Genomic DNA, 26801 nt, shown 5'->3' on the forward strand with positions numbered 1-26801 from the left:
GGTTTGGCTATTGTCCTTCAATTAACAATTACAAAGTTGTAAAGAGGAAGAGGAGGGAGGACATGTTCAAGTATATTCTCTTGGCTCCTGGAAGTGGAGATACGTCGGACTTACCGGTCACCGTTGCGAAATCAGACTTTTCATCGGGTATCTATGCAAATGGAGCACTATTCTGGTTGCACCGAAGAAGTACTCGTAGAGTACAAGAAAGTGAGATTGTGGCCTTTGATTTGGAAGGTGAGAAGTTCCATTACATCGCATTGCCACGTTCTGAAGATTTTGAATACGTAGCTTACAATACTCCACTCAAGTTGCTTGCAGGGAATAATAACTTGTATTTGGTTCATACATATAATGGAGCTTTTCGTGCTGACGTATGGGTATACAAGAGAAATATTTATAATAGGGATACTATTTCATCACATTGGCTCATGGAGTTTAGCCTACAGCTGGATTTTCCAACTTGTTTCAAGCCATTGGCAATCACAGGGAGCAATGCACTTTTATGGTATGATTAGATTGGCGGGAGCCTCTATTGGTATGACCCTAAAACTGCAACCTCAAACAAACTTCCATATGGTAGGGAACACGCAATCCCTCACATGCGTAGAATTGTTTCTTGTAAAGATTTGGGAGAAACTAATGTCACTTCCTACAAAGATTTGAAGAAAATGAAGTTAGCTGCAATGGAATTGTACAAGAGTCGGAAGAGGCAAAGAAGGATTTTAAGTCGTCCAAACCAAAAAAGACCATGATTGGTGAACTGCTTTCATGTTTTCTTGCATGTATTTCACAATTTCTTTATTAGTTACTTCGCTTTCAATATGCTTTACTAGATGCATGCTCTCAGTTTTTATAGTCAAACTCTTTCAAATACCATCAGATTATATAATGTTATGCTAAGTCGTTTTTGTCACAGCGGTAATGTGAACACAAAAAGTACTAAATATAATTTCAAAACAGATCTCAATGCCAGATTATATACAAGCTAAACGTATGTACATGATACATTTAGTTCTCCATCATGAATGTTCTCACTTTCCTGGAGCAAAGTTGGTAGCATATGACCAAGCATTGTTGTTCACAAGGTCAGAAAGGTGATCAGCAAAGAAACCAAACATTGAGAACATAGCAAGTCTTCCATTCTTGAGTTCCTTCACCTTTAGCTCAGAAAATGCCTCTGGGTCGCAAGTCCCAAGGGGTCAAAGCTACCACCTGGGTATAGTGGGTCGACGATATCACCTAGTGGACCTCCGGCAACTCTGTATCCCTCAACAGCACCCATAAGGATAACTTGTGTCGCCCAAATAGCTAAGATGCTCTGTGCATGAACCAGGCTGGAGTTTCCCAAGTAGTCGAGTCCGCCTTCACTGAAAATCTGAGAACCTGCTTTGAACCAGACTGCTTCTCCAAACTTAACTCCATTTCTAGAGAGAAGTTCAGGGAAAACACATCCCAAAGCGCCGAGCATGGCCCACCTGGAATGAATCACTTCCAGTTCCCGGTTCTTGGCAAAGGTCTCTGGGTCTGCGGATAGTCCAACAGTATCCCAGACGTAGTCACCAGGGAATTCACCGGTCAGGTATGATGGAGACTCGCCAGAGAAGGGTCCAAGGTACTTGACACGGTCTGGACCGTACCATGGACTTCCTGAAGAAGCAGCAGGCTTCTTTGCTGATGTCTTCCTCATTATGATCATTCCTTTGCTGCTGGATCTAACATTGGTTGGGAATTTTGATTGTGAGTTCAAAGTTAGAGCTGTGCCTGCAAATGATGGGGATGAGAGAGCCATGGATGCCATATATATGTTTTTGTAAGAAAAAGAAGAAAAAAAAGCTGGTGAACTGTTGGAAGAAGGTTTTGGTGTGTTTTTTGATGAATTAGGTTGATTGAGTTCATGTCCCTTATATAGGCAATTATGGGAGCAGATATATCTATCCATGCAGATCTTCAGGCATCTTCTTCCTTTCTCAGCCAAGGAACTTACGCTGTCATGGATTTTATCACCAATAATTGGATACTGATAGGGACATACCACAATCCAGATTTCCAGATTCCAGATGTCCCAAATAGTATACTTGGTGTAGTAAGATGTGTATGCATTATTTTATTTTAGAAAAATACAGAAGAGTACAGGCTCTATTATAAGACCCAGAACAGAATTACAAGCCCAAGCCCAACAAAAGAAAACTACGAAGAGACAGAACCGAAGACTTACTAAGATACCAGAGACTACTCTCTGCTAAAGCTGATATAAGTGGTGTCAGGAAACTCCAGTCTCACCAAATTATTCGGCCTGCAATTGAAAGCTATCACTTCACCTTTATGCAAGGAAACACCCTTCTTTGCGAAGTAGTCTGCTGAAAAGTTAGCTTCGATATAAGTATGCAGCTTGCAGCAGATATGCTTCCATCTACCCCGAAAATTCCAGGGAAGTTTCTGACTCATGAAAGCAGTAATACAAGCTTTCGAGTCAGATTGCACTATAACCCTCCATTTCTGGTGTTCAATTACCCACTCTAGAGCCCAAATACAAGCCAGAAATTCAGCAATATAGTTAATGGTAATAATACCCATGCCTCCAGATTGTGCAAATACAAAAGTTCCAATATGATCCATAGCCTGCCATCCCCGAATTACCTCTAGATGCACCATCAAAGCAGAGAAAAGTTTTGTATACACTAGGCAATTCAAAATATACTTCAGTTATTTCTGTTTGAGTTGATCCTTCTGCATTTCATATAAAAAAACTTAAGAATGTGAAATTCATAGTCAGTACCCCACATATGGTTCTTCCTAATTTTACTCTCTTCCTAATTTCACTCTCATGAGTGATCTTCATCACTCAGTGCTTTACTTTCTCAAAGTCGGGTTTTGTATTATCAAAACAAGCTTTGTTCCTTAGAAACCACAGCTCCACCGTAAGAATGTACGCAGCAATAAGCCATAATTCCTGAACAATATGACTTCGATTTTTACAGTTTTTCATATACAAGTGAATTTTTAACATTCTACTATTCTAGCTATCAGTAATAATAATCCAGTGCTACATCAATAACGAGGGAATTGACAAGGGATGGCTGAGTGTGTCGCCTACATATGGCCTAGGCTCACTTAGAGCCAAAGGAAACATTTTTCAGCTGGCACAAAAATTAGGAAAAGAACCATATGTTTAATACTCCCTCCGTCCCACTATTAAATGACCTACTTTAGTGGGACAGAGGTAGTATGAATAAATACAAACAGCTTAACTTCTGTTTCTGCTCAACAGCTTAGTATGGTATGGGGTGTGAAACACAAACAACAAAAGCTTAAGAACACTTTGAAAATGATTGAGGTGCTGAACGGAAGCATGTGTTACACAATGTTGAGACAGTTTGGTTAAAACTGCTCTATAATATTCACAGTTTCCTGAACAACTTTTACTATAAATCCATGCGTCAATGTAGTATGGACAGGAAAAGAGGTAAGGTGTTTTTAGATGAAACTGTGAATGACAAGGTTATGTTTCAATCAGAACATACTAATACATATACCTCTAGTGGGCACTCAAGTGGATCAATACAGGGCTGAAGGCAGCATCCAAAGTTCAACTATGGCTTAGACAGTCGAGTGTTTTAGGGGGGAAAAATTATGCAAGATTTCAATAAATTTCTTAACATATGAAAACCAAGAAATGAGCAGCGAAAATGAAAATTTTGAAACTTACTGATGTGGATCCCTCTTCACTTCATAGCCCCTTCCTGAGCTGCCTCTGAAATTTCATCCATCAATTCCTCCCAAGTTGAAACTGTTAACTCATATCAACACAGTTAGAAAAAATCATAAACTTCAAGACATCCAAAATTCAACCAACTGAATTGCAAAGCTACAAAACAACACGAATAAATTTAATCACAATAAACCTACTTACAAATAAGATATCTGCTTGAATCAGTAACAGAAAAGTTTAGATTCGCATCAAACAGAGATAATGACTTTTCAGATATACCATTGAATTATAGAGCGTCATTACATCATCAACAAAATTAAAAAAAACTACCCAACTAGAAATTACTTACACTAAAAACCCAAATTTCAACTTCAGCTTTGCAACAATACCCAGGAAAACTCCCAAAAGAACCCTAACCTCCAAACATTAACTCTCAAAAAAAAAAAGATGGGGCGTAATCAGAACATTTTAGTACCCAATCCTTGATATTAGTATCCTCGTAAAAATTAGAATAACAACGCTGAAAGTATTGTTAAGCGTTTTCATAGCTCATCAAGAACTTAACCACACAATTTGCGAGTCTTGGAAACTCTAATAATTGCTTCATTACATTTACTTGTTCATTAGTGTGGTTAGATAGCTCTGGAGAAGCTACTATGGTTACAGTCTCAAGAAATCCAGCATACTTCAGAAAGAGTTTAATTGCAGTTAGCTCCATTGGCCCTCCTCGAAAATTTATGAATTTGATTGACTTCAGGTGTGGTAGCGAACCTTTAGGATCAAGTGACCAACAATCATCATCTTCAGGGAAGCCAATTCTCTACAACAACCAAAGCAAGAGATCAGCAAAATATGATACGGCAAAAAAAAAATAAGTTGTGATGCTAACAGATGCACAAGCTACTTAGTTTTTAAGATATGGCCCAAACAGGGGTATGCAAAAGAAAGATAATGAAAGCTAAGTGAGTTGCAAAGGAGAATGACAAGTTCAGCCTAAACCATCGTTTAACAATACAAATCGACTTGTTTTGCCACGTATGATAACACTAGTTTTCACTGAGAGAACTGAATGCCTATGCTAACCAAAAAGATATTTGTACCGCCTAGTCAAGGAGTTATCTCTATGACTGGATGGTATTTTATTTTATTTTATTTTATTTTATTTTTATTTAATATGTCCCAAACAGGGGTATGCAAAAGAAAGATAATGAAAGCAAAGTGAGTTACAAAGGAGATGCCAGTTTAGGAAACCAACGTTTTACAATACAAATCGACCTGTTTTGCCGCATATGGTAACACTAGTTTTCACTGAGAGAACTGCATGCCTATGCTAACCAAAAAGATATCCATTTTACTATATTGGGAGGTAAGAGGTGAGTGGCTTGCCTTAGCAAAGACAATCGATTCAAGATTAGGCCAGAGCTGGAGAAATCTGAAAAATCTTCTCAGAATCGCCGCTGAGCTGACTTCCAGATGTATCAAATTGTTAAATGCAGGCAAATCGGCTAAGAGGATATCCGCCTGACTTAGAATCTAATCATTAAGGAAAAAAAAGAATCCCAATGCATAAGAGGAAAAACAATAGGCACGATAACATTATACTTCAGAAATGCTACATTGCTTAAATTTACAACAACAAAATCATAAAGAAGATTTGAAGTATTATCGCATACCTGAAAGAAGGTACCAGACCCTTTAAGAAGCTTTACATTCGCAAGCTTTTTATAAAGCTTGGTAAGGACAAATTTTTCGGCGCCATTATGTTCGCGAGATAATATGTCCATATCGGCCTCAAGTAATGACGGGAAACTGTCGATTACAAAATCTTTTGGTAAGTATTTTCCGTAACTGATGGTCGACAGATTAGGTGAACAAATCTTCATTGTAGACTCTTCAAAATAACAGTAGCTGATGTACAAGTTCTTCAGTGCAACATTTGCAATGCATAAAACTTCAGACTTCAAACTAACACAGTGTATCAAACTCAACTCTTCAAGGATGGGGCAATTAGAAACTAATTGGTTGAGCGAGAACCCATTCACAAAATTCATATGTCTTAGGCGAAGCAATTTGAGCCTTGGAAAATGAACTTTGTTTGGAACATTGAGTCTTGCCATGCCTAAGTCCAACACGGTCAACGAATCACAAGTAAATAATGATAGAGGAAAAATGAAGGGTGTTGTTGATCCTTTTGAAAGAAAAAGTTCTTCAATTTTACGCTTCACAACAATAGCAATCCAGTTATTTACTCGGGATTCATCAAAATGCTCATCCCAACTGAGACAGAATTTCTGAATTTTAGGCTTCTCATGAAGACATAAAACCCTATCCAAAAAATTCATGAACGGTTTGGATTCCTGCAGCATTTCTTCTTCATTTCTATAACCAACTAGAGGTCGCCACCGTCGAAAATCAAGAGTGGGGATAGAGTTTGATAAATACTTCCATCTTGTAGATAAAATGCAGGTAGACAAAGCACATTTGGTTGGAAGGAAAGAAAAAATATGATGAATCAGTGGATCGGGCAAATTACTTATCTTATCCTCTCCTCCAACACCCACATTGCTGTTGTCCAATGATATTTTGTGTTTCTTCTCCATGATTCCACTTGATTTTTTTCTGAAAAGGTAATTAAATCGGAGTCAGTGAGCGTATAAAAGAGAAAAAATTAAGCAAGTCATTGTATCAAACACATTGCATGCATGAAATGAATAATCAAAGATGCACAAAAATTTTCAATAGAACAAACTCTTTTGGATCAACAGAACAAACTTCAAATCAAATACTTGGATTCGTAGTTATCCAGACCAAATTTGACACTCTTTGACTACTAGTACTAAGTCTTAAATTCATTCAAAATGGTTAAAAGTTGAAAAAGAGTTTAGGGTTCTGGATTTTGACCCCCTTCCTTCTCAAAAACATGAAATCAAAGTAAAGAGAGTTGAGATCAGGTTTACCTGAAGAAGGTTGTGGTGAGCAGAGATTACTCACTGTGAGAGAGCGAGAAAGAGAGATAACAAGGTTGCGAAACTATTGAAATGGAAGTGTGAAATTAAGAATATTTTGTTATCTGCTGCTTAACAACATCAACACTCTGTGTTTATCTCTTGCCTTCACGCTGTTGGTCTTTGTTCATTTAGCCTGTCTAAATATCACCATTGTACAAAAATACAACTTCATACCTATGAATGAATGTATTTGAAAGGTGAGATCGAGGCAGGGATGATGGAAAGATTGTATATTTGTAACTAGACAGTTTCGAACCCTTGACCGACTCAGCAAAGGAATTCCGAAACTTGTGTTTTGAATAGCTTATCTGAACATGATTGCTGTGTTGGTTAGTCCCACACTGCTCATGTTACAAAACAGAGATCGGTTTAAATAGCTTTGGCTTGGTAGTAAGCTTGTCCCTTAGGGGACATCCGATAAAATTGGAACGATACAGAGAAGATTAGCATGGCCCCTGCGCAAGGATGACACGCACAAATCGAGAAATGGTCCAAATTTTTTTGGTTTTTTTATTTATTTAATTTTTTGCGGATGTCTCTAGCCAAACTTAGCCTTTTCTTATTTTTTTAATTTTTTGCACAGGGATGACAATCACAAATTCAGAAATGGTCCAAATTATTTTGGTTTTCTTTATAATTGGTTGCCTCCTTCTACAATGATATGTTGGAGATCCGTGTCTCTAGCTAGCCAAACTTAGCCTTTTCTTATTTATTTAATTTTTTGCACAGGGATGACAATCACAAATTCAGAAATGGTCCAAAATTTTTTGGTTTTCTATATAATTGATTGCCTCCTTCTACAATGATATGTTGGAGATCCGTGTCTCTAGCCAAACTTAGTCCCAAAAGGTGTGCTCTTACTTCATCCCTCGACGGAGAAATTTTATGAAAAGCAAACAGTTATGCATCTCGAGTAATTGTTGTTGCTGCACACATGTTCTTGTCAAAAGCTGCATCAACATCAATCTTTACAACATTCTAAGGTGGTGTTTCCCAAACTTCACTCAAGCAACCATCAGTATGATTGAAAGCTAACTGCACATCTTGGTCAGATTTTGGTTGTCCACTGTGAAAAAATTTGAAGTCATCCCAAGCTTTCTTGATTACACCTTTCTCTCGAGAATCTAATAGACTTGAATATGATTTCATTTCTCATTTTCCAAATATTCCACATCACACAAGAACCCAAAAAAACAAAACACGTACCACCATCACCTATCTGTAACCACTTCATTATGATTTCCTTTGGATCTGATATCACAGAAATATCAGAAACTGATATGGAAAAACACTAAACATAGAAATTGATATTGGACAATGAAATAAACAAGTGTATAATGGTTTCAATCTGATCTGAACAAAGAGTACAATTGGCATCAATTGAAGTATTGAATCTCGCAATATTCTCCTTTAATGTTACACCGTTATGAACCAGTTTCCAAACAAACACTACACCATTTTAAAGATATAGAAACCCGGAGCAGTCACATCGTTGCTAAATTTCCGTTGTTATATTTTCGCAACGGCACATTTCTATTTCGGATGTAGCGACAGCAGATTTTCGGTTGAGAATAGCAACGGCAAGGTGTTCATGCATGCGAACCACGCGTGTGGTCGGGAACACTTTGACGTTTTTTACTCCCAAGTCAAAGTTTGGTCACTCCTCTTCTTTATTTTTCCACCCCTTCAGCCTTATCTACCATTATACTTAGAATTTTCTCAGCCATTCTTAGCCATTTTCATTTTTCATAACCCTCTCTTTTTTTTTCTGCTCCGGAAGATATTTTCTCCCCTTGATATCAACTGAAGATTCAGTTGCAGTCTCAATCTAAATCGATTTAAAATCGTTCTTCAGTTGCAGTCTTCTAAGATAACCATGGTTAAGGGGATGTTCGGTCCATGGAGGAGATGAAAGTATGAGATACGAAGAGGCTATTATGATCCTTATGAAGAAAGGATTCTACATATTCCTCCAAATGTAAAAGAAGAGGAGTGGATAGAGTTCTGTAAGAATGAAAACAATACAAAAGCATAGGAAAGCAGAGTTCAGCACAAGAGGAAAAGACAACTATATGATCACTCTCACACCTCCGGTCATAAACATCAATCTTTGGTGAAAGCTGAACTGGTATGTGTATTGATTTCAAAAATCTCAATTTATGGCCATTATGATTAGTCTCATCATTCTCTAGATTGATTAATACATATCAACTCGTCATATTTTTAAATTTAGGAGCGCGGGAATCCTGGTGTGGAAATCAGCACCTCTGATGTGTGGATTAAAGTTCATACTCAAGAGGCTGGGGAAATTATGCCTAGTGCGCAAAAATACTTTGTGAGTCGGCATACTGTTTCATCTGTACTCATATACGTACTATCTGCTAGTCATCTATGTATTTTATATTTGACAGTGTTATGCTCGACATGGCAGGATGAGCTTAAGAAGGCCCAAGAAGATATCAAGGGGAAAAAAGCTGCGGGTGTTCCTGTATCAGATTTAGATGTAATGATTAAAGATTTTCGGAAGGAATATAGAGGACGGGTTCGTGTTGTTGGTCATGTTACTCGTACTCAATACGATTATTCTGCTCCTGCGTGTACCAAAGTACAAGAGTTGAAATCTAAGGATGGATCTGTTAAGTATCAGTTGGAAGACCTAGGTAACAAGGTGGGGATTTTGATCGAAGGCTTGGGATCACTATGTCACATTGTGAAGGATATCCAGTCTGCAATGTCGGGGTCAGTTGTGGCATCAAACAACAACGGTTATTTACAAGGTCATGCAGCTTCACCTGTTCAGAATAATTCTGTTGTGCATCAGAAATGATTAGTTAGGTTGGCGGTCGACCTACTTTTTTGGTATCTCAGCCATCATCTAATGATCGATAACTGACAAACATATATGGCTTTATCTTTTTTTGCTTATATATGTTCACACTTTTGTACATGCGCTTGGCATGCTAACATGTAGATTCTTATGTAGTTGTGAATAAGGAAAACTCTCAGGCAGTTGTGCTTTATCTTTTTTTTTGCATTTTTTGAAAAACTTTTGTACATGTGCTTAGCATGTCGATTCTTATGCAGTTGTGCATAAGGAAGACTCTCAGGCAGATTCTTATGCAGTTGTGCATAATTAGGAAGACTCTCAGGCAGTTGTGCTTAAAAAACTTTGAATCGTAATGTATCAATGTTAACCGACAGTATTAATATAATCAGTTTTTCTTTATGGATGTGTGTGGTTTGGGTTCTGTTGTATTTCTTTGCGCAGGTGACTGCAATGCAGGTCAATTGAAGCAGTAGTAGCCACCCGGGGGAATATCAATCCCTGGTAAGTACACTTCTTTTGCTTATGCTTATCATATTGAGTTCAAATGGATATTAATCTTCAGTATATAATTTCTTTTGAGGTAATATGTTGTTCGTAATGTTGCTACAGGATTATGTTGTTGCTGACCTTTTTCCGGAAAGTCTCTGTTGTGATCTTCATTATTCTTACGAAGCCATTGGGTCTGGTGGGTCTTCATAATTCAATAAGTTCCTAATTCTTTCATAATTGTGTAATTGGCAGTTTCAGTATGTCTATTTGAAAATGCGGGGGTCTAACAACCACACCCAACAATTCGTTTGGAAATCTGAGAAGACTTACTCCAATATACTTTATAGAGAATCAACTAGACAGTCAAACTCAATCTGGAGAAAAGTATATCAAAGATTTTATATCTCTAACCCTTATTTCAATCTGCAATCTGCAAATAGAAATCTACGAGCCTGATTGAATATGAGAGGAGTAACTTGAACAGTACCAAAGACCAATATTCAAGTGTAAATCAATTTAAATCAACAACCAAAGGTTGGATTATCTAATTGATTGATCTTAACGCACAACCTGTGATATTTCATTATATAACAAAATATAATGCGGAAAAGAAATAACATAGACACCATAATTTTGTTAATGAGGAAAACCGCAAATGCAGAAAAACCATGGGACCAAGTCCAGCTTTGAACACCACACTGGATTAAGCCGCTACAGACACTAGCCTACTACCAATGAACTTTGGACTGGACTGGACTGTAGTTGAACCCTAATCAATCGCACACTGATTCAAGGTACAATTGCGTTCCTTACGTCTATGATCCCAGCAGGATACTACGCACTTTATTCCATTACCTGATCTCACCCACAACCAAGAGTTGCTACGACCCAAAGTCGAAGACTTGATAAACAAATCTGTCTCACACAAAAAAGTCTATTGGAATAGATAAATCTGTCTCCCGCAGAAATACCTATGAGTTTTGTTCCGTCTTTTGATAAATCAAGGTGAACATGAACAAATTGATAACCCGGACTTATATTCCCGAAGAACAGCCTAGTATTATCAATCACCTCACAATAATCTAAATCATATGATGGCGAAACTAGATATTTTGGAATCACAAACGATGAGACGAAGGTGTTTCTGATTACTTTTTATCTTGCCTATCAGAGATTAAATCTCGAGCAAATCTTAGAGAAGATAGTGTTAGAGCACTGCTCGGTCAAACTCGCATGCGTTGTTATATCAAGCATGTTTGTCAATGTTAGTGATCAAAACTATAAGTCTTGATTTCTAGTCTCTTATAGCTAAGTCTCGGACTAGGATAGTAAGTGTAGTTGAGATCAAGGACTTCATGGCGATTCATCATACAAGAAGAAGATCCACTCAAGGAACCGGTGGAACTTCTCGACAAAAAAGTATATGGAGACTTGAACTTATCTGTCACTCAAAATTCTATCTATTTTATCTCCTACTCTTTGAGACAAAAGTCGTATGCTATATATATAAACTAGATCATACACATTTGGTATTTCGAGCCGAGTATACCTCGCTGATAAGCACGAAAGTGTGATGCTTTTCACCCATAATTACATTAGCTAGGCCTCATTTTATTGCTAATAAACTTGTTTTAATTCTTTTGAAGGGAAATAATCTCTTATGCAGAAAGTTGCTCGAAAAGTGTATTTGGTCCCAGAAAAGTACTAAAGGCATCCAAATCTTGGATAAGGGCACCCCAGAAATGTGATAAAGGCATCCGGAGGAGTTGATAAAGGCATCCAGGAGTTTTCACTATTTACAGTCCAAAATTACTCCTTGTACCCCACAAATTACTATCCGCACCCCAAGAATTGCTAAATGTACCCCAAATTGCTAAAGGGACACTGGAATTGGTTAAGGGGCAGTCATCTTCAAGCTTTTGAATTTGATTATATGGCGGGAAAATGGTTTTAATGGAAACAGAATTAGGGTTTGGAAATTGGGCGTGTTTTATGGAGACTAAAGGGCTGAAATTAAATGGGTTTGTTCTAATTGACCTAACAGGACTGGTAATGGGATCCGTTTCGATTGAAACTGGCTAGAGTAGTGGATTTAAAGAAAACCATTTCGGGAAAAAAAATTAGGGTTCGACTCTTCAAGAATTTCAGTTAGATTTAATCACTGGATTTGGTTGGAATGATCTTAATGGAGTTAAACAAGTCTGGTAAGGTCCTTGGAATCGATTAAATTTGGCCGGGATCATAGAGTTGAAGCAAAACATTGAGAAGTCTCAGAGTTACCTGCGATATTTTCTGGCAGAGTTTTGGGGACTTTCGGGTGCGACTCAATGACAGATTACTAATGGTTTAGGCCTGTTTCGATTAAACGGGCTCGACAATGGACTTTGACTCGAAGAAATTGAGTTATCCACGAAGTTTTGGTAAAACAGGGAGGTGAGAAGAACACGAGTTTTTCTTGGGTTGGTTTGCTGAAGTCACGCAGAAATATCAGCCTGGCAAGAGTTTGACTCAACCAAGGGGTGTGTAGAAACGTGCTGAGATGCAGAAGATGTGTGATTGAGAAATAAAAGGGAAGATATTTCCCGTATCTGGAAGGAGAATAAAGAAGATCAAGCGGAGTTATTATGGAGATTTGATTCTTCTGCGAGGTATAAATAGGGTGTTGGGATCATATAGAAGGGATATCGAGTGATTTGGGAGGCCACAGAAAGGAATAGGAAGCTGCAGAGCAGATTTTTCTGCTGCTGCAGTGCATAAGAAGCTGAAGCACTTTGTACTGTCAGAAACTGTCGTTTAAAGTGTCTTGTATTTAAACAGTTTGTAACAGTCTGTTTGCAACATATATTGTAACAATGTGTTCTGTAACGCTGTAAAAGGGTTGCGAATCTCTGTTTTATCTTATTTCTCCAATAAAAACACCATTTGAGATATGAGTTATCTTTTTGAGTGTGTTTTTACTATGTGGAGCTAAACCCCGATGCTGGGACAACGGTGGAAGTCGAATTGCATACATGGGTAAATTTATTGTATTCGTTATATGACTTTTGCACTAATTAAAATAGAATTATGATTTTGATTAATTAGTTATTATTTTATTTGATGGGTCATGCTTGCTTAAATGTTTGATGTCCCATGCTTACGATTTATAACTAATATTTTGAGAATCTACCTTGGTAAAATTAAGAGTCCGTTTTTTTATTTGTTAAGCTATAATTGCTGAAGATTAAATAATTAAACCTATTGAGAATTCGGTGGAATCCTAGTCCTAGTAACTCTCGATTTTATTAAATGTTTAAATTTAATCTTCACAAGTCTTAGAGTTCGAATCTTAATTACTACAACAACAATTAAAAATCCTATCACTCGCCTATCTATATCTTGAAATATGTGTTGGTAAGCTTTTCGCTTCGACCAAGTTTATCTTTACCTAGTGACGAAAGTCATGAATGTTTCAATCACTTTGAAAATTTCTTTGACGAGAAATAGTGTAACAACTACATAACGTCCTCTAAGAATGTTTCAATGATTGGAATGAGAGTTTAGATTACATAACCAATGGATTCCTTGAACCGAAGTTTTCGAACTTTGTTGATCAAGAGAACCAGAAGTATGGCAAGTGCCAAGTCCGCGAACTCAGTCCGCGAACTGCCAAAGTTCTCAAACCCGAGAATTTCTGTTGGAGTTGACAAACTACTTGCGTGAGCCAAGTCCGCGAACCGGCGTAGTTATCGAACCCGAGAATTTCTGTTGGAGTTTGTAAACTCTATCCGGTGTCTTAAGTCCGCGAACCTAGTCTGCGAACTTGATAAAGTTATATATCTAAATATGATTTATGAACTTAATCTTAAAAGACTAAGGAATGCATTTGCAAACCGTGGCTATTAAAGTTCATGAACTGGTTCGAGTAAATCAAATCATCTTTGCTTCAATTGTGTCATGTGTAGTTACATAAGATTTTCTTGCAATTAAACAACTCTCTTAACTAGTTCATTTGAGTCAATTGAACTAGTTATGGTGAAGAAGAACATGGTTGGTATGAAACGCTCATATGGTTAACCTCTTTGGGTAGACTATTGTCGAACCAACAATGTATACATTTGGGTGCGGTTAACAAACCTAGAAGCGCACAGTCATTTGTGTATGACAAGCTAAGTTTTCGATCTAACGGTTGAGAAATATTAGCTCGAATCTAAATCAGGTTTTCATCTAACGATGAATATTGATTGCTTTGTAACTAAGGAAAAACCCTGATTTGAAAGGCTATATAAAGGAGACATCTAGTATTGTGCAAAACTAATCCCCACACCTTACGTGTGATACTAGTTTGCGTGCTAGAGTCGATTCTCCTTTAACCTTTGGTTTTCTTCTTCTAAGACCAGGTTAACGACTTAAAGACTTCATTGGGATTGTGAAGCCATACTGATACTACTTTTATCGTAGATGTGTGATCTGATCTTGCATCTTCTATCGTAACAGTACAATAGAAGATGTGATCTGATCTTGAGATCTACTTTTATCGTTGATTGGCTTGAGATCGTGAGAGTTCTCTGATAGGCAAGATATAAAAAGTAATCACAAACACCTTCGTCTCATCGTTTGTATTCCACGACATCTTGTTTCGCTACCATATGATTAAGATTGTTGTAAGGTGATTGATTAATCTAGGCTGTTCTTCGGGAATATAAGACCGGATTATCAATTGGTTCCTGTTCACCTTGATTATTATCAAAAGACGGAACAAAAACTTTAGGGTTTTCTGTGGGAGACAGATTGATCCTTTAATAGACTTGTCTGTGTGAAACAGATTTGTTTATTGTTAAAGCCTGCGATTTTGGGTCTTCACAACTCTTAGTTGTGGGTGAGATCAGCTAAGGGAATCAAGTGCGCAGTATCATGCTGGGATCAGAGACGTAGAGAGTACAACTGTACCTTGGATCAGTGGGAGACTGATTGGGGTTCAACTATAGTACAGTCCGAAGGTAGCTTGGAGTAGGATAGTGTCTGTAGCGGCTTAATAAAGTGTGTATTCAATCTGGACTAGGTCCCAGGGTTTTTCTTCATTTGCGGTTTCCTCGTTAACAAAATTCTGGTGTCTGTTTTATTTCTATTTCCGCATTATATTTGTTTATATAATTGAAATAATACAGGTTGTGCGTTTGAATCAATCAATTGGAAATCCGACCTTTGGTTGTTGATTGATATTGATTGATCCTTGGACATTGGTCTTTGGTACCGTCCAAGTTATTCCTTGTGTTTGATTATAGACTCGCTGATTTATATTATCTTGAGTGAATCAAAACAAGAGAAAGATATTAACTCCTTGAGATACTTTTACCTAGATTGAGTCTGACTGTCTAGTTGATTCTCTAGAAAGTGTTTCGGAGTTAGTACATACAGATTGCTAAGCAAAATATTGGGTGGTGTTTTTAGACCCCCGCTTTTTCAATTGGTATCAGAGCAGGAAAACACGTTCAAGACCTTACAAGTCTGTGTTTGTAGCGATATGACTCTATGGACAGTTGTGCTATCTCAGTAAACGTACCACTAGTCTTTGATGTCTCAAACTACTCAGGGTGAAAAGTTGTTATGTGTGCTTATCTTCAAGCTTGTGATTTTCGAACCTGGGTACGTATTATTAAAGGCTATGATCCTCCGGTTAATACAAAGGCGATGTATCTATACCTGAGGATGTTGGTAGTTATATTCTTGAAGAATCTCTTGCTGCAATACAAAACTCTAACGGATTAAATGCTATCAGACAGGCCGTTACCCCAGACCTTCAGCACTAAGTGTCTACATGCACTAAGTCTAAAGATGCCTGGGATATCTTAGAAACTGTATTTGAAGACAAGAGATACGTTTCTAAGAAGCATGACACCAATGGAGGAAATAACCTCAACACCCTCTCCATGAATACCTCTCTTGGACAGGTGAAAATTCATGATCCAAATTTTGTTCAAACCTTTGCATTCAACGCTGTTTTCGAGACAAGTAAATCCTCTAACGTTTTTTGGGCTGATGAGTGCTGTTCTAATGATAATAGGTTTGATAAACCATTATTCACAAAAAGGATCAAGGAATTTGTAAAAAGAAGCATTAGATGTGATAAACATCTCCTGTCAGTTGTTGCTACTAAAGATTCTATGAAAGAAAATTCTCTAAGTGTCAACGCTTTGAATGTGTCTATTGGATGTGATGAAACCGTAGCTCTCGCGGCAGAAACCTCCACGTACTCAAGGTCTGGTTCAGAAGTTGAGTCTGACACAGAGATTTTTGAATTCTTGAATAAAGAGGTTCTTCAAGAAAATCTTCAATTAAAAGCTTCATTGAAGAAACTAGAATCTTTAATCCAGGTAAAAGATCTTGAGATAGATTATCTTAATGATCAATTCACCAGAACTGTTGTTCTAAAGGAAAAAGAGATTAATACTCTCAAAGATGATCTTCAACGATTGTCTGGAAGTTCTGATAAAATCTCAGCAATGTTATTTGGTCAGAAATCCTTTGGAAATACCAATGGTTTAGGGTTTAAAAGCAAGTCTGCAGGTATTTTCAACCATGGTCCAAAGTGTCATGGGAAATTGAAGGTTGGCAGTTGTGATAAACAGAAGGCACTTCAACAAGACAAGGAATCATCGATTTGTTCATTTTGTGGAAATGCAAATCATGCTCAAAGCACGTGTTGGAAGTTCAAGAGAAGCAACAAAAGAATGTCCAGACTGCAAAAGAGCATGCAAAAGATGAATCTGGAGAATCAACAAAAGTATTATAAAATCAATGCTTCCAGAATCAGAAGAGGAAGGAAACCTATTTATACAACAAGCCTTGGTAAACAAGGGGAGCGTCTGGCTCACATTGTCTCTATCTAACTCCAGAGACGTTCACATCCTCATCCTTAAATTGAGAAAATGAGGCTCTGCATTTGTGTGGCTCAAGTATTGTATCTATTTTTGTTAATAAAATATTCTCCTAACAATATAGATTGTGGACTTTTAAACTGTGGAAGACTGTGTCAAGGATCTCTAGGGTTTGACACTTATAAATCTTCTCATATTCTTTTTCCCTCTCATACGTTCTCATGGATCCTGTAACCAGAGGCACTTCCAAAAGTGATGCAGTAGAAGCAGTCAATGTATATCTGTGCAAAGGAATCACTTCCTCGAGGATGATAAAGAAGAAGTCAACAATCTATGAAAAAGGTTCTTCCTCTAACTGTCTCTTTTCTGTGTATCATAATAATCATTTGACAGACATGGTGAAAGCTTTCATCAACAAGCGAAATAATCTAAAATATCGAATCATTTCCTCTTTGGAAGAGATAACTCACTATGAACAAAGGTTTTCTCTAACCAAGAATGCTTTGCGTGATCTAAAAAGAAAACTTAGTGAGTTAACTGACATTTCTGAAGATCTAGAGGAATTGAACGATCCCATTATCAATGGATTTTTCAATAATGAGAAGGAGTTTTCTGTAGATTCCTTGAGAAAAATCTATAATGCCTAGTAAGTCTTCTTTTTGGTTTAGTTGGAAGAATAACTAGTGCTTTGAATAGCGATGATTGTGACTACACATAGCTATTATTTTCATCTTCTTGGTTTTTTGGTTTAAAATTATAAAAATATTTGGAGGATGATGGTTTGCAATATTTTTGATTTTGTTATATTGCAACTTGTTATGGGATATTTGTGTTTACGTACGTGAACTTTGTTGTCCCATATTTTGTCAAAAGTAAAGTCGTTCATGATCGATATTCATGTATTGGTTTAAGAATGAATAGACTTTTGACAAATACAAAAGTTAAGCCTATATTGTCAATCTTTGACGGAAGATAGTTTAAAATCTTTTGTATCCAAGGATTATTGCTATTGTATATGCTTGTGCAAAAGAATGAATCCTTGTGTATTCCACGGTATAGATCTTCATTGATCCATCCTTTTTTTGTATTACTGTGAGGATCCGTAATGTGTCTTATGTTGAGCACTATACGACTAAGTTGATTAATTTTTGATTAGCTTGGTTGGTTGTTCCGTAATATACTTTATGTTGAGCATTTGTGAACTAAATTAATCATCTTGTTCGGTTATTTAGTTATTGCTCCGTAAGTTCTCTTATGTCGAGCAAAACAAATTACAATTAAATTGATTACATTTGTGATTAGTTTGATTGTGTATTCCAATTAGATTAATTAAGGGATCTCTTGTAATTAATCTAGTTGAGTTTTCATATACTATCTTAATCATTTTCTAATGGTTATGTTAGTCGTTGCTCCGTAAGTTTACTTATGTTGAGCACAATGAATTAAATTGATCACCTTTGTGGTTAATTTGATTATGTATTCCAATTAGATTATTCATGGGTTTACTTATGAATAATTTGATTGAGTTTTGGATATAAAAATTATTCTCATGGTTTTGGTGTCCAATAAAATCCTTCGTTTCTCTTGAAATTAAGGTCGCTCGTTGTTGTTCCCTTGGGAATGACATCTAATGGGGGGGAGTTCTTTTGAACTTGTGCTTAATGGTCATATCTTGAGGGGTGTGCGGCTGTGGAATTTTAGAGGGGTTATCTTGTATCTTTAAACTCCTTGATGAATACTATTAGCTTCGGCTATATGATTGCATCTAAATAAGATGATGTGTGTTTCTTTCTCTCAGTCATGAAATGTCTCTTACGGAAATTTCATTATGATCCCGTTCTTGTATCTTTGCCAATTTTATTGAAAAAAAAGGGAGAATTAATATGTAGTTCACACTACAAATACATATGGTTTTCGGATCATTGTGTAAGGGGGAGTGGTTTTCATGTGAGATGGAGTATTGACTAAGGGGGAGTGATACATATCACCATAGTATTATTGTTGAAGTTGTGATACAATTGGACTTTGACACTGCATAATAATACTATGACATTGTATAACAATGATCAAGACCGATGCTTTCTCATTGTTATAGCTACGGATCTTCAACAACGGTGGTGCTAAACTTACAACCTTTGGGATCATTGGAGTACTTGGAAGTGACGAAGATTTCGAGGAATGTTGAAGATTAGACGTGTGGAATAGGAGCTACTAAAGTTTCATTATCTTTTTTGTATTCCATATGTATTGATAGTTTTGTCACTAAAATTGACAAAGGGGGAGATTGTTAGAGCACTGCTCGGTCAAACTCGCATGCGTTGCTATCTCAAGCATGTTTGTCAATTTTAGTGATCAAAACTATAAGTCTTGATTTCTAGTCTCTTATAGCTAAGTCTCGGACTAGGATAGTAAGTGTAGTTAAGCTCAAGGACATCATGGTGATTCATCATACAAGAAGAAGATCTACTCAAGGAACCGGTGGAACTTCTCGACAAAAAGGTATGTGGAGACTTGAACTTATCTGTCACTCAAAAGTCTATCTATTTTATCTCCTACTCTTTGAGACAAAAGTCGTATGTTATATATATATATACTAGATCATACACATTTGGTATTTCGAGCCGAGTATACCTCACCTATCTATATCTCGAAATATGTGTTGGTAAGCTTTTCGCTTCGACCAAGTTTATCTTTACCTAGTGACGAAAGTCATGAATGTTTCAATCACTTTGAAAATTACTTCGACGAGAAATAGTGTAACAACTGTATAACGTCCCCTAAGAATGTTTAAATGACTAGAATGAGAGTTTAGATTTGAAAAAGCGGGGGGTCTAACAACACCACCCAATATTTCGCTTAGCAATCTGTATGGACTAACTCCAAAATACTTTGCTAGAGAATCAACTAGACAGTCAGACACAATATAGATAAAACTATCTCAAGAAGTTAATATCTCTCTCTTGATTTGATTTTTACTCAAGCTAAAATCAATAACGAGTCTTTATCAAATACAAGGAATAACTTGGACGGTACCAAAGACCAATGTCCAAGGATCAACCAATATCAATCAACAACCAAAGGTTGGATTTCCAATCTATGATCACGAACGCATAACTTGAATTATTTCAATTGTATAAAATATAATGCGGAAAAGAAATAACACATACACCAGAAATTTTGTTAACGAGGAAACCGCAAATGCAGAAAAACCCTGGGACCTAGTCCATATTGAATACACACTGTATTAAGCCGCTACAGACACTAGCCTACTCCAAGCTGACTTCGGACTGTACTATAGTTGAACCCAATCAGTCACCCACCGATCCAAGGTACAGTTGTACTCCTACGCCTCTGATCCCAGCAGGATACTGCGCACTTGATTCCCTTAGCTGATCTCACCCACAACCAAGAGTTGCTGCAACCCAAAATCGGAGACTTGAAAATAAACAAATATGTCTCACATAGAAAAGTCTATCAAAGGATAAATATGTCTCCCACAAATAAACCCTAGGTTTTTTTCCGTCTTAAGATATGAAATCAAGGTGAACAGGAACCAATTGATAATCCGGTCTTATATTCCCGATGAACAACCTAGATTAATCAATCACCTCTCTACAATCCTTGCCGACTACACAGGAGGTTTGTCGAGGAATCACAAACAATGAGACGATGATGTTGGTGACTTCTTTATATTGCCTATTGGAGAACTCTCACGATCTCAAGCCAATCAAATATTGTACTCGTACGATAGAAGATGCAAGATCAGATCACACAACTACGATAAAAATAGTATCGGTCAGGCTTCACAATCCCAATGAAGTCTTTAATTCGTTAACCTGGTTTTAGAGAAGAAAACCAAAGGTTAAAGTAGAATCGACTCTAGCGAGCGCACTAGTATCACACAGACGTGTGGGGATTAGTTTTGCACAATGCTATATGTCTCCTTTATATAGTCTTCAAATCAGGGTTTTGCCTTAGTTACAAAGCAATCCATATTCACCGTTAGATGAAAACCTGATTTAGATTCAAGCTAATATTTCTCAACCGTTAGATTGAAAACTTAGCTTGTCACACACACTTGGGTAGACGTTTACTGGGTTTGTGAAAACCATGCCCAAACGTGTACGTGTGTGTTGGTTCAACATAGTAACCCAAAAGGTTAACCATATGAGCATTTCATATTAACCTAGTTCTTCTTCACCATAACTAGTTCAATTGACTCAAATGAACTAGTTAGAGATTTGTTCAATTGCTATGAGATCTTATGTAACTACACAAGACACAATTGAAACAAAGATGATTCGATTCGATTGAATCGTCTCATGAACTTTATAGCCACGGTTTGCATAAAGCATTCCTTAGTAATTTAAGTTTCATGTTTAGAGCACATCTTTAGATCATAACCTCTTAAGCTCACAAACAAGTTCGCGGACTTAAGACAACCGGTTGAGTTTTCCAAACTCAGCAGAAATTCTTGGAAAGAGAACTTCCGCCAGTTCGAGGACTGGGTTCGCGGACTGAGTTCACGAAATTAACACACAAACGAGTTTTGGAAAATCCAGCAGAAATTTCTCGGTCGAGAACTTCCGACAGTTCGCGGACTGATTCTGCGGACTGGGTTCCCGGACTTGGCAAGCCAATTCCACAATCCTTCTGATTTCTCTTGATCAACAAAGTTCGAAAACTTCGGTTCAAGGAATACATGGTTATGTAATCTGAACTCTCATTTCAATCATTGAGACATTCTCAGAGGACGCTATGTAGCCGTTATTCACAGATCGATTCACGTCAGAGAAATTCTCAAAGTGATTGAAACTTTTCATGACTTTCGTCACTAGGTGAAGATAAACTTGATCAAAGCGAAACGCTTTACCAACACATGATTTCGAGATATAGATAGGCGAGATATACTCGGCTCAAAATATCAAATGTGTATGATCTAGTCTATATAGCATACGATTTTTGTCTCATAAGAAGTAGGAGATAGAAGAGATATACTTTTGAGTGATAGATAAGTTCAAGTCTCCACATACCTTTTTGTCGATGAAGTTCCACGGTTCCTTGAGTAGATCTTCGTCGTTGTATGATGAATCACCATGAAGTCCTTGAGCTCAACTACACTTTTCTATCCTAGTCTGAGACTTAGCTATGTAGGCTAGAAATCAAGACTTATAGTTTTGATCACTAACATTGACAAACATGCTTGAGATAGCAACGCATGCGAGGTCGACCGAGCTATGCTCTAACAATCTCCCTCATTGTCAATTTTAGTGACAAAACTATTAATATTTATGGAATACAAAAAAGATAAACTTTAGTGGCTCCTATTTCATAGTCTAATCTTCAACGTTACCTGAAATCTTCGTCCTTCCAAGTACTCCAATGATCCCAAAGGTAGTAAGTTTAGCATCACCGTTGTTGAAGATCCGTAGCTATAACAATGAGAGAAATCGAGATTCTCGATCATTATTATACATTGTCATAGTATTATTATGTAACATCAAAGTCCAATTGTATCACGACTTTAACAATAATACTATGGTGATATGTATCACTCCCCCTTAATCAATACTCCATCTCGATCATGGAAACCACTCCCCCTTTCACAATGATCCAAAAACCATATGTATTTGTAGTGTGAACTACAATATTTCTCCCCCTTTTTGTCAATAGAATTGGCAAAGGTATAAGAACGGGATCATAATGAAATTTCCACAAGAGACATTTCATAGACTAAAAGAAAAATACATACCAACTTAATTTAGATGCAATCATGAAGCCGAAGCTAAATGCATTCATCAAGGAGTTTTAAGATACAAGATAACCCCTATAAAATTCCACAGCCGCACACCCCGCAAGATATTACCATTAAGCACAAGTTAAAAAGAACTCTCCCCCATTTGATGTCATTCCCGAAAGAACAACAAGAGCGACCTTAATTTCGAAAGAAAAGAAGGATTTTTAAATTGGACACCAAAAACCATAGAAATGATTTTCTATATCCAAAACTCAACCAAATTAATCACAAAAAAACCCATGATTAATTTAATTGGAATACGCAACTAAATCAAACCAAAAAAATGATCAATTTAATTGAAGGTGCTCAACACAAGTAAACTTACGGAGCTACGACTAAGATAATCATACGGAGATGACTAACTTAATCGTTCACATACTCAACATAAGGAAAAACCTTACGGAATATACGACTACATTAACCAATAGAACATGATTTGTATAGTCGTTCATATACTCAACATAAGAACTTGTGGAATATACGAAAACTCAACTAGACTAATTACAAGAGAACTTATAATTAATCTTATTGAAATACAAACAACCAAACTAATCACAAAAGTAATCAATTTAATTGTCAAAGGATTTGCTCGACAAAAGAAGACTTTCGGAGCAAATAACTAAATAACCAACCAAGATGATTAATTTAGTTCATAATGCTCAAAATATATCATCTTATGGAACAACCAACAAAGCCAATAAGAATAATTGACTTAGTTGTATCGTTCTTAACATAAGACACACAATGGAGCCTTCACGGTAAAAAATAGAAAAATGGATCAATAAATATCAATACGTGAATAACATACAAGGATCTATTCTATTTTCCATCATAACGACATAATAGACTTTATCCTTGTCAAACAAAATGTTTTATCCTATTTTTTATCAAATACATGACTGCATAGGCATATCTTTTGTAATTGTCAAAAGTCCATTCGTCCTTTCATCAATACGAATATCAATTTATGAACGACTTTACTTTTGACACAATATGGGACCTTCAAGTTCACGGACGTAAACAATACATATCCCATAAAAATATTGCAATACTTTAAAACAGATTAATACTGTAATAACATCATCCTCCAAATATTTTTAGAATTTTAAAAAAAAATAATAAACCTAAAAAATAAACATAAGAAGATGAAAACAAAAATAGCTATGTGTAGTCACAATCATCGTTATTCAAAGCATTAGTTGTTCTTCCAACTAATCCAAAAAGAAGACATACTAGGCAATAATAAAGACAAGCTAGAAAGAGTCAAACTCCATTGTTTCCCTTTTCTTTATCAAACTCAAAGTATATACCATTATCAACAAAGTCTTCAGGCAAATACCATGAAGAAGAAGCCATTTGACGAGAAACCTAGAGTAGAAGATTTAACTCAATAGGAAGGGTATATAAACGTTTTTGAGGAAATTAGGGTTTAAAAAGTAGGTATAAGAAACTCATTCTAAAACCGTACATGTACCCTTTCTGGATTCCTGCAGTGAAGATAAACTACTCATGTCGAAGTATGTGACTAATTATCCATCTAAGAACGATAAGAAAATAGTTAGATAATCACAGATACTTTGTGCAGAGCATACCTATTCAATTCTCACACAACTAGGATTTTTGGTGGGTGAGAAATCAACCTTGTGATTAATTTACACAAGTATGAGCATTCAGCTCATTAAATGAACATTGCTTTTGTTTGGCCTTTCTTCTTTGATTACCACTCAGTTTCGAAAAATAAGACATAACTTGTTCTGCATATTCTTCTGAAGGCTTTATCTGAGGACTAAATCTAGGACCTCTTGTAATTGGTTCAAGGGGATCAGAAAAGATGGGAAGCCTTTTTCTAGATTTAGATTTACTAAAAACATTCTTATAAACACTGTGAATACATTCATCAGTCATATGAGAGTTAGAATGTACATGTGTCCTCTGATGACTTCTAGGAGGAATTCCAAGTTTATAAGTTTCTTGGTTTTCTGTGGATATATGATTCACTGCGGTAGTCGTCTGACTATTTGTTCCATTGATAGTGGATAAGAACAAATTACGAAGCTTATAAATTTGTTTCCTTCTGGCAAAACAATGGAGAGCATAGTGATTTCCTTTTCCACATAAGGTACAGGTTCGTGGAGGAGAAGTAACAACGGGCACTTGTTTGAACTTCATAGCCACCGGAGAAGATTGTAAGTTATGAAAACTTTTCTTGACACAATCTTCATCTGGAGAAAATTTCATTCTGTACAATAACTCATGAGAATTGGTTTGTGCAGAAGAACTTTTCATTGAGACAGAGTTTTCCTTTTCCAGGGAATTGCACTGTCTATGGGCTAGAACAAGTGAGGATTCAAGTTTCTCTTTATCAACACGAAGTCTGTCAAGATCAGATGAATGCGTCTTGATCAAACATTTTTCTCTGATTGAGCCTTTTTTAACCAACTTTTCAAGATCACAAATCTTTTCACGTTGTATATTGTTTTCTTGAGGAAGTTTCTCAATTTCCTTAGAGAATGACACTATAATGTTATAGAGTACCTGTTCACGATCAATAGACTTTTCAAATTCATCAATGAGCTGTACATGATCCTTGAGATCAACAAACTCTGTAGAATTTTTTTGAAATTTTGGTAAGCTCCTTTTCAGCCTTTGCCATTATGTCCAATGTCTCATTGGAGGAAGAATGACCAACACAGGATGGAACCATCTTCTTACCTCCGGATTCAAAAGAATCATCTAAGGAGTGACCCTTTGAGGTATTTCCGAGACACTTGACAAAGTTGACAGCTTTAGGAGGCATTTTTGGTATGCGTATGAGATTCTATCCACATACTCAGATTGCCACAAACACAGACTTATAAGGTATTTAACGTGTTTGTCTGCTCTGATACCAATTGAAAAAGCGGGGGTCTAAAAACACCACCCAATATTTCGCTTAGCAATCTGTATGGACTAACTCCGAAATACTTTGCTACAGAATCAACTAGATAGTCAGACTCAATCTAGATGAAAGTATCTCAAGAAGTTAATATCTCTCTCTTGATTTGATTTTTACTCAAGCTAAAATCAATAGCGAGTCTTTATCAAATACAAGGAATAACTTGGACGGTACCAAAGACCAATGTCCAAGGATCAACTAATATCAATCAATAACCAAAGGTTTGATTTACAATTGATGATCACGAACGCACAACCTGTATTATTTCAATTATATAAAATATAATGTGAAAAAGAGATAACAAAGACACCAGAATTTTTTTAACGAGGAAACCGCAAATGCAAAAAAACCCCGGGACCTAGTCCAGATTGGATATACATTGTATTAAGCCGCTACAGACACTAGCCTACTCCAAGCTAACTTCGGACTGTACTATAGTTAAACCCCAATTAGTCTCCCACCGATCCAAGGTACAGTTGTACTCCTACTCCTCTGATCCCAGCAGGATACTGCGCACTTGATTCCCTTAGCTGATCTCACCCACAACCAAGAGTTGCTGCAACCCAAAATCGCAGACTTGATAATAAACAAATCTGTCTCACACAGAAAAGTCTATCAAAGGATAAATCTGTCTCCCACAGATAAACCCTAGGTTTTGTTCCGTCTTAAGATATGAAATCAAGGTGAACAAGAACCAATTGATAATCCGGTCTTATATTCTCGAAGACCAACCTAGATTAATCAATCACCTCTCTACAATCCTTCCTGACTACACAGGCGGTTTGTCGAGGAATCACAAATAGTGAGACGAAGATGTTTGTGACTTTTTTATCTTGCCTATCGGAGAACTCTCATGATCTCAAGCCAATCAAAGATTGTACTCGTACAATAGAATATGCAAGATCAGATCACACAACTACGATAAAAGTAGTATCGGTCTGGATTCACAATCCCAATGAAGTTTTTAAGTCGTTAACCTGGTTTTAGAGAAGAAAACCAAAGGTTAAAGTAGAATCAACTCTAGCGAGCGCACTAGTATCACACAGACGTGTGGGGATTAGTTTTGCACAATGCTAGATGTCTCCTTTATATAGTCTTCAAATCAGGGTTTTTCCTTAGTTACAAAGCAATCCATATTCACCGTTAGATGGAAACCTTATTTAGATTCAAGCTAAT

The 26801-nt window shown here is 36.7% G+C and overlaps 2 protein-coding genes and 1 non-coding gene across 3 annotated transcripts; 1 reads left to right on the top strand and 2 right to left on the bottom strand.

Moving 5' to 3' along the window:
- Window positions 1-1162: 1162 nt before the first annotated feature.
- Window positions 1163-1801, bottom strand: LOC113311557 (chlorophyll a-b binding protein 40, chloroplastic-like). Its single transcript, XM_026560384.1, has one exon. The coding sequence runs from the start codon at window positions 1799-1801 to the stop codon at window positions 1163-1165; it is 639 nt and encodes a 212-aa protein (XP_026416169.1).
- Window positions 1802-3974: 2173 nt separating this feature from the next.
- LOC113313699 (F-box protein At4g09920-like) lies at window positions 3975-7044 on the bottom strand. The gene is made up of 4 exons (XM_026562496.1): window positions 6670-7044; window positions 5386-6331; window positions 5099-5245; window positions 3975-4532 (listed from the first exon to the last, which is right to left on the bottom strand). Exons 2-4 carry the CDS (start codon window positions 6310-6312, stop codon window positions 4245-4247), a joined length of 1362 nt encoding a protein of 453 aa, XP_026418281.1. The 5' UTR covers window positions 6313-6331; window positions 6670-7044; the 3' UTR covers window positions 3975-4244.
- A 74-nt stretch (window positions 7045-7118) lies between these two features.
- LOC113314505 lies at window positions 7119-7221 on the top strand. The gene has a single exon (XR_003342445.1). It is a non-coding gene; the product is annotated as a U6 spliceosomal RNA (small nuclear RNA).
- The last annotated feature ends 19580 nt before the right edge of the window (window positions 7222-26801 follow it).

The sequence above is a fragment of the Papaver somniferum genome, chromosome 9 (assembly GCF_003573695.1).
Source record: "Papaver somniferum cultivar HN1 chromosome 9, ASM357369v1, whole genome shotgun sequence".
Taxonomy (NCBI): domain Eukaryota; kingdom Viridiplantae; phylum Streptophyta; class Magnoliopsida; order Ranunculales; family Papaveraceae; genus Papaver; species Papaver somniferum.